General features: G+C 36.0%; 2 protein-coding genes across 5 annotated transcripts in view; both read left to right on the top strand.

Moving 5' to 3' along the window:
- Positions 1-142: 142 nt before the first annotated feature.
- LOC137037389 (E3 ubiquitin-protein ligase NHLRC1-like) lies at positions 143-3,756 on the top strand. The gene is made up of 2 exons (XM_067411356.1): positions 143-267; positions 2,422-3,756. The coding sequence occupies exon 2, from the start codon at positions 2,511-2,513 to the stop codon at positions 3,702-3,704; it is 1,194 nt and encodes a 397-aa protein (XP_067267457.1). The 5' UTR covers positions 143-267; positions 2,422-2,510; the 3' UTR covers positions 3,705-3,756.
- Positions 3,757-6,765: 3,009 nt separating this feature from the next.
- kif13a (kinesin family member 13A) overlaps positions 6,766-13,321 on the top strand; it is an 82,885-nt gene continuing 76,329 nt past the window's right edge. For all 4 annotated transcript variants that reach the window (XM_067411332.1, XM_067411312.1, XM_067411322.1 and 1 more), the window contains exons 1-2: positions 6,766-7,099; positions 7,303-7,393. In XM_067411332.1, the coding sequence (XP_067267433.1) occupies positions 7,045-7,099; positions 7,303-7,393 (146 nt within the window). In that variant the 5' untranslated portion in view covers positions 6,766-7,044. The remainder of the gene's footprint in view (positions 7,100-7,302; positions 7,394-13,321) is intronic.

Here is a 13,321-nt window from a genome sequence, read left to right as displayed (position 1 = left end):
ATCTTGTGACTTTGTGTTTTCATATATTATGTTAATTATTTTGGTTTTTCGTTTATATATGTAATCCTGTGATCAAAGCTGAATTTTCAGCACCATTACTCCAGTCTTCAGTGTCACATGATCCTTCAGAAATCATTCTAATTTGCTGATTCCCAGATAGTTTATGTGCTCTGGTGGAAATAACTGATGCACTTCACACTGTATGACTGTTTTTGGTGCAGGAGAATGTTTGGGTTTGACCTCAGCTGTGATCTGCATTGGTGGACGGTGAGCTCATTTAACCAACTTTACTAACTAATGGCTTCAGGTTTCAGACAGTTCGGACAAAAATAGTCGGCAAAGACACGTGTTGAGCTCTGTTTCAAACAGGCTGAACCTCACAAAACCTGTCAGGGACATCCAGGTCATATTTCACAAATGAAGCCTACTTTAAGACCATGCATTGTGGTGCAATTTATATGACAATTAAGGAGGACTAACCCATTAAATTCTAATTTTTATAATTATGATGATTATTATCAGTAATAATAATAAACATTTGAATTGCTGTTATATAATGTACAAAAGTACAATTGTAAGAATATATCCTGGTAGTTTTCTCTTTAATATAAAATAAACAACAATATAAAATGCTCACTTTTTTAATTGCTATTACACAATTTTATAATTATACTATATTATACTTATATAGTTAATAATACTTATACTATATTACATTTATTTTCGCAGTCCCAAGTTTATATCTCACTATTCATATTTTTTTCCCTCAATAACATGTTTTTTTTAACTCGTTTATATCCCAAAATTGAGGAAAAATGTCAGAATTGCGAGATGAAAAAGTTGCAACTCTGACTTTTTTTTCCTTGCAATTTTTTCTTCAATTTCTAGAGATTCTATCTCACAATTCATACTTTTTTCTCTCAATTGCAAGTTTTTATAACTATATAAGTACTTATAACTCGCAATTGTAAAAAAATTCTCGCAATTCTGACTTTTCCTTTGCAACTCTTTTTCTTGCGATTTCGAGTTTGTCTCGCAATTCTAACTTTTTTTCTCTCAATTTATACTTTTCCCCCTCAATTAGGAGTTCTTATAGCATTCAATTATAAGTTTATATCTCACAATTATGAGAATGCATTGTGGTGCAATTTATATGATAATTAAGGACTAACCCATTAAATTCAAATTTTTATAATGATGATTATTATCAGTAATAATAATAAAAATTTTAATTGCTATTATATAATGTACAAAAGTACAATTGTAAGTATATATCCTGGTAGTTTTCTCTTTAATATAAAATAGCAATATAAAATGCTCACTTTTTAAATTGCTATTACACAATTTTATAATTATACTGAATGATGTCACATTAAAGTGACTATATAGACAATTTTCTTTATGCAAAATATATAATTCTTGATTTGGTAATGCTCTTACACTAAAAAATGCTGGATTAAAAACAACCCAAGTTGGGTTGAAAATGGACAAACCCAGCGATTGGGTTGTTTTAACCCAGCGGTTGGGTTAAATGTTTGCCCAACCTGCTGGGCAGTTTTATTTAAACCAACTATTGTTTAAAAATTGCTATATGGCTAGCTTAAAATGAACCCAAAATAGTTGGGAAATTAAAAACCAGATGCAATTAGAGACAACAATAATAGACAAAAGGTGAATGTTTATTAATAAGCTTTAATATTTTATTAATATAAATTGAATAGTTTAATAGTTTATTAATATAAATGCATTAATAAGCAATTTAATAAAAGTTTATTGTTTAATAATTATTCATTGAACATGTTGAAATGTTCATTTCCAACATACTTTGGGTTAATTTTAATTAAGCAATACAGTAATTTTTAAACAATAGTTGAGTTAAATAAAACTGCTCAGCAGGTTGGGCAAACATTTAACCCTACCGCTGGGTTAAAACAACCCAATTGCTGGGTTTGTCCATTTTCAACCCAACTTGGGTTGTTTTTAACCCAGAATTTTTTAGTGTATTATTTTATCATTAATAATTTAGATTTTAATTGCTATTACACAATTTTATAATTATAGTGAATGTTAAATTATAATTATATAGACCATTTATATTTTATGCTAAATATGATTTCTCCTTTTGATTGTGATCAAAATGATCCTTTTGATATATCTGTGGTATCGTTGCTGTAATCATAATATTCAATCAGCAAGTCTTCGATATTATAAATTAAAAGGTAAATGAAATATATTTAGATGCATATGACATTATTTAATTCAGTTAGTATTTCCTTGTTATAGTAAAAATGTTTTATATAAACCTGTTGTAAACTTTCTGTTGTTCAAATATAAAGTGATTTTTCCTTCTCACCACTGGAGGGCAGTACAGACCCTCAGCTCATGTTAATATAGTCACGTGATCATGTTTATCCATTGCAGGCTGCTGTCGTAAAACCTTCTCTCATCCTTCTACTCTTCCTGCCAGTCATTAGCCCAGTGTTTATATAAAGTCCAGGATCATCAACAGCATGTCCGAGATGCCCGTCCAACCACATATGAGAGCAGAAGACATCCTAGCAGAGATCCAAGCAAACCTGCTGGAGTGCAAAGTGTGTTTTGAGAAGTTCTCCATTCAGAAGCGAGACCACACACGCCGAAATCTTCCCTGTGGCCACGTGCTGTGTCTCAAATGCATCTGTGCTCTTTCCCACCCTGTAAACCAGAGGCTGGAGTGTCCTTTCTGTAGGAAACTGCTGGATGTCGGCAGCACTTCTGAATGCCGTGCGCTCACCGATCTCCAGGAGCTTCTGCTGTCAGAAGCTTGTCCCAGGTTGTATGATAGAGTCATGGGATGGACTGAAAGCTTAAGATCTGGGACGCTGCGTCTCCGTTCGGCCTTTGGAGGATGGGGAACGATTGTCAACCCTTCAGGAATGGTTGTTTCTGAAACATCAGGACAGATTGTCTTGGTGCACGATGGTGAGAAAAGAGTTGCCGTTTTTGGTGCGCAAGGAACTCTTTTGGACGGCTTTGGACTTTATGGGCACGACCCGTCTGATTTATGTCACCCACTTGATGTTGCATTGACCAAAAGTGGACATGTTTTGGTCACAGATGGTGGTGACCAATCAGTCAAAGTCTTCACTTCCAAAGGCCGTCTGGTGGTGGCCATCCGAGACTCTTTTCGGCTGCCGTGGGGTGTTGATGTGGACACCCGTGGATGTGTTTTTGTGACCGATGCTGAGATGGGAACACTTAGCCAGGTCATAATAGACTTTTCTTGTGGGGTAGTCCTAGTTAACAGAGTGGTTTTCAAAGATCTGACGTGTCCCCGTACAGTAGCTTCTTGCAAAGCGACGGGAAACATCGCAGTTGTGGAGCGTTTTCGGGCCGGATTCACTGCTTCGTGTTTGAGAATATTCAATAGTGACTTTGTTCCTTTGACGCAGGTGGACAGTTTCGCTCTTAACTTGAAGAACTCTCTGAGTTTGTCTATATCTTCAGTGGTTTTCGATCGAAATGGAGATGTGATTGTAGGGGATGTACTGAACGGGATGGTCTGGAGTTTGGGAAAGCTGCAGAAAACACCTGCGCTGACTCCACTAGTGAGTGGACTGCAGCGTCCAGTGGCATTGGCTGTGACAACACTGAATGCGCTTGTCGTCTTGGACGGTGGAGATCATGCAGTCAAGTTCTATGCTGCAAACACAGATGACTTGTAATGTGATATAAAATGAGAGGTGTGAATACACAACTAGTGTGTATCCATGTATGTTTAGGTGGATTGAGGTGTGATGATGGGATTTTGGTGTGTGTTGTGAGTTGATGTTGTGTAAATGGTGTTTCATGGCATGATGGCTAAAGCTCAAAGCTAATAAATGGAAAGTTTCAAGCCACACAATCAGTTCACGTTTATTGATCAAGTAAGTTGTATACTTACCTGGAATTTGACTTGCAAGCATGTTATATAAATATTATACAAAATATACATGCTTGAGTATATTGACAAATGTGTACAAAATGCAATGCACTGCATGTATATGCATTGATTTATGCACTTAAAGGGTTAGTTCACCCAAAAATGAAAATTCTGTCATTAATTACTCACCCTTATGTTGTTCCACACCCATAAGACCTTTGTTCAACTTCGGAACACAAATGAAGATCTTTTTAATGAAATCTGAGAGATTTCTGTCCCTGAGTGCATAGACAGTCTATGCAACTGACACTTTGAAGCTTCAAAAAGTTCATTGAGTTCGTAAAACTAATCCATATGAATTGAGCCGTTTAGGCCAAATTGTCTGAAGAGACTCGATCGCTTTATATGATGATCAGATTGAATGTAGGCTTTTATTTATATATAAACTTTCATCAACTCACACATCAGTTGTGGTAAACAGAAGCTCAAGCATGTTTGCTTGACGCGTACGAGAACCAATGAGGTTCATTCTCGTGTTACGCAGCAGGTTTGAGCTTCCTCAACAGATATGTTCTCGTGAGGTTCGGTTGAGCTTCTGTTGATGTTTGCTGATCAATATTTATGTGGATAAAAGCCTAAATTCAATCTGTTAATTGTATAACGCGATCAAGTCTCTAAACCGCTCAATTCATATGGATTAGTTTTGCGATCTCTTTATTAACTTTTTGAAGCATCAAACTTTCAGTTGTGTAGGCTGTCTATGGAGGGACAGAAAGCTCTCAGATTTCATCAAAAAGATCTTCATTTGTGTTCCAAAGATGAACGAAAGTCTTACGGGTTTGAAACGACATGAGGTTGAGTAATTAATGACAGAATTTTCATTTTTTGGGTGAACTGTCCCTTTAATTCCATGTTGCTCCAGTGGGGTTGTCCTTAACTTCCTATAAGTATACTCTAAGTTGTTTTGAATAATCAAGTGTATGCTAAATCTAGAGCTTACTTGCCAAGCCTACTTTTCTTTTCTTAGATGAACTGATTATAGTTACCTTGTAATTGTAAATGCATACATTTTCTAAATTCAGTCATCTGTATGTGCATCACACCTGATATTCCTTGCTGAATAAATTCAGGCACTGAATTCCCATATGAGCTGGCATGCCATTCAATGGGTCTTTAATAACCAAATTGTCCATTGACGTAGTTGAAATGCATACAGCCTTTGCTTTGATTTTTGCACATAAATATTTTTTTTCATGATGGTCCTGAAACCTAAAATAAGGGAATAAGGTTGGGAACCACATTGGCACAAATTGACAAAGTTGGTTATAATCAAAGTCATTTTAAGTGAGTATACGCCCTGTGTAAGTTACATAGTGTCCGCATACTTATTTAAAATGGCATGCATTAAATTTGTATTAAATTCTTCATTTTGAATCCACAGGGATTAAAGCAACCCTAGGGGGATCCCATAATCTACTCTGCTCCATTTCCCTTGATCCTACCAGACCGGGGTTGTCGTCACAGCACGTTATAAAGCACTTCTTACTGAAACTCACATCTCACTGAAAATGACCCGCACTTTCACTAGAGAAAATCAGATTAATGTGCTTTATTGTCATGACAAACTGTGCATTAGTATTGCTAAGTGTTTGCGTTTTAGCTGCATACAATGAGAAGTGCAAGTATTAAAAAAAACTAAAATTAGTTGAAATATTCTTACAAATAAAATGTAAATTGCTAGATATTTTACAAGTAAAATCAGATTTGGGGCATGCATGTTTTGGGAGTGCATTTGTAAAAAATAAAGGCAATTTATTGACGTATGTGGATCCATGAAGAACCTTTCCATTTCACAAAAGATTCTTTTATAGTGAAAAAAAGGTTCTTTAGATTATTAAAATGTTCTTTACACTAAGAAAAAATGGTTCTCTTGAGAAAGGTTCTTTGGGGAATCAAATATGTGACCCTGGACCACAAAACCAGTCATAAGTCACACGGGTATATTTGAAACAATATAGCCAACAATACATTGTATGGGTCAAAATTATCGATTTTTCTTTTATGCCAAAATCATTAGGATATTAAAGATCATGTTCCATGAAGATATTTTGTAAATTTCCTACTGTAAATTTAACAAATATTTATTTTTCTGAGTGGATTTGCATTGCTAAGGACTTCATTTGCACAACTTTAAAGGCGATTTTCAGATTCCAGATTTTCAAATAGTTGTATCTCAGCCAAATATTGTCCTGTCCAAACAAACCATACATCAATGGAAAGTTTATTTATTCAGCTTTTCGATGTTGCATAAATCTCAATTTCAAAAAATTCACCCTTGACCGGTTTTGTGGTTTGACTGCTTTCTTCTATTGCATTGCTGAAAAAACCCATTTGGGACCTTCATTTTAAAGAGTGTAACACGATATTACCATCTTAAAAAGCCTATAATAACTGGCATATCTACTCTATTTTTTTAAATTGATCAGCTATACCTTTTATCTGACCCTTAACAATTACTTTCATTCATGTAATCTGGTCATTCACTCATATTAAATACTATTTTTGAATAGAATGTAGATGTTTCTGCATGAACAGTAAAAAAAAATCAAGAAATCCAAATAAAAGGAGTAGCCTAAATTACAGAAGAAACATGAGGAGTATGAGTAATGAGCACAAGGCTCTTTCTCTGTTTCTCCTCCTCTTCGATCATTTTTGTCGCCCTGTAGGAACTACATGAGGTCGTTGTGATTCATCCAGCCTTTTTTAAACTCAGTCCATGCCGTTTCTTTCATGCATATTCATGCACACTGCACATTTGTGTGTGTTTTTGGGGTCAGTCAGCGGAAGATGGCGGTCTGGATGCTGCTGGCTGGCTGAGAGGAGCTGCTCTGCCCGCGGCGGAGGATCCTTTATAACCACACTCATTTAACCAGAATACAACACAACCACACACTATCATCTGGATTAATCTCGACTGCCTTTTCTGCTCGGGTATGCACTGTTGGAGTATTTTACCAGGATACAAGCACCTCAGACGTTTCTGTGGGAGACTTTGCGGGGAGTTTCATGTTATTATTCGGCTAGCTGTGCGGAGCAGCTAGCGGCTTTCTCCTCCACTTTAAAGCCTTGAAAATTGTGCGAAAATGTCGGATACGAAGGTAAAAGTGGCGGTTCGAGTTCGACCAATGAACCGGAGAGGTAAGAGACATTTTAAAGTATACATGAGCGTTAATATTTAAAGGTTAAATCTGTTTTCAGCTGTAATAAGTTGCTACAGTTCAGGCAAGGTTGTTATGAATTCTATATTTTAATATGTTTCAGACATTTGTTTTTAGTATTTAACACGAAAATCGCACGTATAAGAACTTTTTAGGCAAGTTTTAACAACTTTTGGCTTGCAGAGATTGAGCTCAGCACAAAATGTGTGGTTGAGATGGAGGAAAACCAGACTATTCTGCACCCACCGCCCTCCAATACAAAAGGAGAAAACAGGTACAGTCAAATCATTTCATGGTCATGCACTTTTATTCATGTGACATGTTTAAGCCATGTTTCTCCTTATTATAGGTGATAGCTGTCAGTTTGATCCCCCTCCTGTGTTTTTGGTGAAATTTTATCTGTGCAGAAGGGTCTCTTTGCTGCCAAGAAGAGTTTTATGGTCAAATGCATGCACACAGAGAGGACGTTTTAAGTCCTACTGCATTTGTTTTCATGCAAGAGTAACAGAAGTGAGTGCAGGGCCCGTTCTGGGCGTGCTCGCAGTGGACTGAGCTGGGGAAACTTCTGCGCTGCTGTGAAATTCCTGGACAGGCCTCATGTTCAGCGGTGCTGAAGTTTGAGATGCCGTACAGTAGAAGTCTTCACGTTATGCCATTGCATGTTTTTGCTCGAACAGTTTGAGCTTTTCAGAGGCTCCTGCCATTATCGATAACTACAAAAACAGGATTGCCAAAATAATGACAAATAATGTATTATATTAGAAATATTAGTAGTATATGGTTCATTGACGAATAAGGTTTTTAAAAGTGTAAATAACCAAAGGAGATATAATTAATTTTGAAGCTTTATTAAGTGTTAACAATGAGATTATGTGGTTTTTATAATCAATTAATTAACACTGCTTTTGTCGTTTTTTTGTCAACCAAAAAGTAACTATTAGTCATAAATAGTTTTCTATGTCCTTACGATGGTTAATTGACTTGTAGTGGTGTGTTTGAGGCGTGCACTAACCCCCTCTGGCACGTCTACGCCAGAAAACAGCACTTGCAAGTTGAGCTTCGCCGACCCGACACAATCTCGCCTCATGTTCACGTTCACGCGAGAGTGACAAAATGCTTAACGGTAATTCAATATACACATAGCGACCTCACTTTATAAGGCAATTTTGAACAGAGATTTCTTGTACTGTATTTGCAAAACTACTGCGCTGGTGAGCGTTGTAGTCGTTGTAGTCCAGAGCTGCGTTTGGAGTATTTACGACAGTGTGATTCACTGAAGGAACCTGTAGGGGGAGCTTCGCAAATCTTACTGAGTTCCGCTTTAACCAAAATTTCGGTTTTACCGAATGACGCTTTTGGTAATACCGAATGATGATATTTTTAAACAATTGCTAGATAGCTAGAAAAAGGACAATCAAATATTTTATATTTAGTTAAGTTTTTAAAATATTACAACATTTTCCATTTTTTATAGCGGTTGTACCGAATGACCTGATGTTTCGGGACATGCAAGTGAGAACATGAATTTTTCAAATAGTTAAGAGAGTTAGTTACTTTGCTTCATGACCATGTGGTCCTTTTCAGGTGTCTGAATGATGTCATATCCTATCACATGATATTGACCACATGACTTGAACCAAAATGGTCTCTTTATATTGGTTACTCCGAATGACATCAATGAAATCTATTTTTCCAGACATTCTTTTTCATAACAAAGCAACGACTTCTACACATATAATACCATTTAGGACTATGTTGATATATGATGATTTAAAATCATGCCAGAATAAAAAATATATACATTTATACTACATTTTAAGATATTTTAACCACAAATGAAATGGCTGTATTGGCCTTTGGACGGTTAAACCGAATGACCTTTTGACACTTCAAAATCTTTAAAATACCTTTATATGCAGGAAAATATAATTCAAACCTTTTGGATTCAATAGAAGAGATCTAGTTGTACTACCTCACATACTTTGGATGTCATATCTTTGTTTTTTATTATTATTAAGGCCTTTGGACATTAAAAATGACCGGCAAAGACTAGGCCGCTGGTAAAGTTTAGAGCTTTAAGAAGGGAGAGCGGCACTTCTGTAAATTTGTAAATCTGTCAATCAGCAATTATCGGCTGATGCAATTTTGGCCATTTTGTTTCATATTTGTAATTGAAGATTTGTAATAGCAGAATAACGCAGGTGTTGAAGAGAGTGTGGCTGTTTTCCCACGACAGATTCAAGGATTCAGGTTTGGCCTTATCCTTAGAAAAACTAAAATGAATCCAAATAGTACATAAGTCTGCAGATGTGTAGAACCAGTCATCCTGGCCTTGAGCATGTCCCATTTTCTCTTTCTCTTTTTTTTTCATTAAGAACATAGGCTTAGCACAACTTAAAGTAGCCTTCACAATCATTTTCTTTGTTCTGATTCTTTTGGTTTAATTCTAAATGATAAATGGTGAATGAGAATATGATCTTCAGGATTGTAAGATGATTAGTGAAATATGTTTGAAATGTTTCACTGGTGTGGTAGTTTGTTTCCTTTTAACACCTACAGACTTGTGACAGAACGGAAATGCCTATACATTATTAAATTCTATTTAATAATCTATTCCCTGCCCCTAGATTGTTTATGAAATGTGACCCTGGACCACAAAACCAGTCATAAGGGTCAATTTTATGAAATTGAGATTTATACATCATGTGAAAGTTGAATAAATAAGCTTTTCATTGATGTATGGTTAGTTAGAACAGGATAATATTTGGCCGAGATACAACTATTTGAAAATCTGGAATCAGGGTGAAAAAAATCAAAATATTGAGAAAATCGCCTTTAAAGTTGTCCAAATGAAGTCCTTAGCAATGCACATCCACTCACAAAAATACATTTTTGATATATTTATGGTAGGAAATTTACAAAATATCTGCATGGAACATGATCTTTACTTAATATCCTAATGATTTTTGGCATAAAAGAAAAAACGATCATTTTGACCCATACAATGTATTGTTGGCTATTGCTACAAATATACCCATGTGACTTATGACTGGTTTTGTGGTCCAGGGTCACAAATATTTCAGCTGATTTGATGCACTCAGCTATAGCAATATGAATGCAGTACTCCTAGCTTCAGAAAACATATTTTACTATTTTTGAAGGTTTTTTCTCATAATCAGAAAAATATTTAAAAAGTGCACATTCCATCTGAGTGTGGTTATTGTTTTATAGCCTAATTTTAGTCACACAAGTTGTGTAAACTATAATGAAGAACTTATTTTATTGCAGTACATTGCTCATTTAGTCAGGTTGAGTGTTTCTCAGTTCCAGTAAGCTGTTGGCTGTCGCATTATTTCAAGGGCAACCTATCTGTGGATCACAAGCTATTGGATCTTGTGATTTTTAAACTGGGTTCAATCAGGTCCTCTCAGTTCACATTGCCTCAAGGTTAGAGAATCTGCTAGAACAATAGCAGATGGTTTAATGTAGCCAGAACTGTGTGAACAGTCAGTCCAGCATGCATCAACGGTTACACGGTCAGGCGGGTGCGCAGCTTCTGCATGCTAGAGAAAGAACAGGTAAGCATCATCTCGTCTTACACTCGGGATGTGAAATGGAAAACAATCAGGGCCTTGATGAAGCTTACTCGACTGTCGAGCTGGAAATAATAGCCAGAGGAAATGCTGAGGATCATTACGTTCAATTTAACAGTTTGGGGAAGCACAGGTTTGGAAAAAGTCTTCTATGGAAATATTGCACTTTTCCATGCAATGAAAGTGTTAGTCCAAGTATTCTTGGCCTTATCCATGCAGCGATTAACTCAAATATGGGTAATTAAATATCCATGTTTGAGCTGGTCCAGTCCATTAATCAGCAGATTTGCAATTTGTAGTCAAGCATTAGGTGCACTGCTGCTATTAACTCATATTTAGCACATATTTAGTGCTATCTGATATTCAGTTACCTGGAACGGCATGTTTCAAAGCAATTATGCAAATTTCTTGCATTAACATTTTGAGTTTTGCCAGTCGAATGTCAAAGTTCACATGTAATGACTCTGATCCTCATGAGACATGAGCTGAGCAAATTAAAAACAATTAATTCATGGCTTATCATTCTTGTGTAAATTGTCACATACTTAAACTGTTGCATATATTGCAAATATTTACATAAGAATATATTTATAAATAATTTACACAAAGTTGTGTGATGAGTGAGACCATTCGTTATTTTTCTTTAAACCTACAATATATGGAAGCTTGTTTCTGCCACAGAATAAAAATATATAAAAAAGGGTAGTTGCGATTTTTCTCCCGCCCCATCTTGCAAGTCTGACTTTTTTTTTTTACAAATCGCAATTCTGACTTTTTTCCTCGGAATTCTGAGTTTACATCTAGCAATTCTGACTTTTTTCCTTGGAATTATGAGTTTACATCTCGCAATTCTGACTTTTTTCCTCGGGATTCTGAGTTTACATCTCGCAATTCTGACTTTTTTCCTCGGAATTCTGAGTTTACATCTCGCAATTCTGACTTTTTTCCTCTGAATTCTGAGTTTACATCTCGCAATTCTGACTTTTTTCCTCGGAATTCTGAGTTTACATCTCGCAATTCTGACTTTTTTCCTGGAATTCTGAGTTTACATCTCGCAATTCTGACTTTTTTCCTCAGAATTGTGAGTTTACATCTCGCAATTCTGACTTTTTTCCTCGGAATTCTGAGTTTACATCTCGCAATTCTGACTTTTTTCCTCGGAATTCTGAGATTACATCTCGCAATTCTGACTTTTTTCCTCGGAATTCTGAGTTTACATCTCGCAATTCTGACTTTTTTCCTCTGAATTATGAGTTTACATCTCGCAATTCTGACTTTTTTCCTCGGAATTCTGAGTTTACATCTCGCAATTCTGACTTTTTTCCTCGGAATTATGAGTTTACATCTCGCAATTCTGACTTTTTTCCTGGAATTCTGAGTTTACATCTCGCAATTCTGACTTTTTTCCTCAGAATTATGAGTTTACATCTCGCAATTCTGACTTTTTTCCTGCAATTCTGAGTTTACATCTCGCAATTCTGACTTTTTTCCTCGGAATTCTGAGTTTACATCTCGCAATTCTGACTTTTTTCCTGCAATTCTGAGTTTACATCTCGCAATTCTGACTTTTTTCCTCGGAATTCTGAGTTTACATCTCGCAATTCTGACTTTTTTCCTCGGAATTCTGAGTTTACATCTCGCAATTCTGACTTTTTTCCTGGAATTCTGAGTTTACATCTCGCAATTCTGACTTTTTTCCTCAGAATTGTGAGTTTACATCTCGCAATTCTGACTTTTTTCCTCGGAATTCTGAGTTTACATCTCGCAATTCTGACTTTTTTCCTCGGAATTCTGAGTTTACATCTCGCAATTCTGACTTTTTTCCTCGGAATTCTGAGTTTACATCTCGCAATTCTGACTTTTTTCCTCGGAATTCTGAGTTTACATCTCGCAATTCTGACTTTTTTCCTCTGAATTATGAGTTTACATCTCGCAATTCTGACTTTTTTCCTCGGAATTATGAGTTTACATCTCGCAATTCTGACTTTTTTCCTCTGAATTATGAGTTTACATCTCGCAATTCTGACTTTTTTCCTGGAATTCTGAGTTTACATCTCGCAATTCTGACTTTTTTCCTCGGAATTCTGAGTTTACATCTCGCAATTCTGACTTTTTTCCTCGGAATTCTGAGTTTACATCTCGCAATTCTGACTTTTTTCCTCGGAATTCTGAGTTTACATCTCGCAGTTCTGACTTTTTTCCTGAGAATTCTGTTTAAATCTTGCAGTTTTTCCTCAGAATTTTAAATTTTAAAAAAAGCAGGATTGCGAGATAAATTGTTGCAATTTTATATTTTTATTCCGTGATGGAAAAAGCTTCCATAGGTCTCTGTACTGTACTTACTGTAAATTTCTTGCCTTTATTATTCCATTTAAGTGCAGTAACAAAGCTTTTCTGAAATGCTGCAGGAACGTTATACCTCCCAGACTGTGGTTACGTCAGTTTAAAAAAACCCAGACTTTCCCCTGCGGCTGTAAGGGCACCTGTTCAGGGTTGATGTATGTCAGATTTTAGGGTTTATATGTCAGCTGCACCCAAAAAACCTACAGGGCAGAGTCATGGAAAGCCGATTAGACCTTGTGAGTTGTTAAGTGAAGTGTTGTGTGGGC

This window comes from Chanodichthys erythropterus, chromosome 2 (genome assembly GCF_024489055.1).
Source record: "Chanodichthys erythropterus isolate Z2021 chromosome 2, ASM2448905v1, whole genome shotgun sequence".
Lineage (NCBI taxonomy): Eukaryota > Metazoa > Chordata > Actinopteri > Cypriniformes > Xenocyprididae > Chanodichthys > Chanodichthys erythropterus.
The sequence above is the reverse complement of the archived record's forward strand: the minus strand, read 5'-3'. Positions and strand labels throughout refer to the sequence as shown.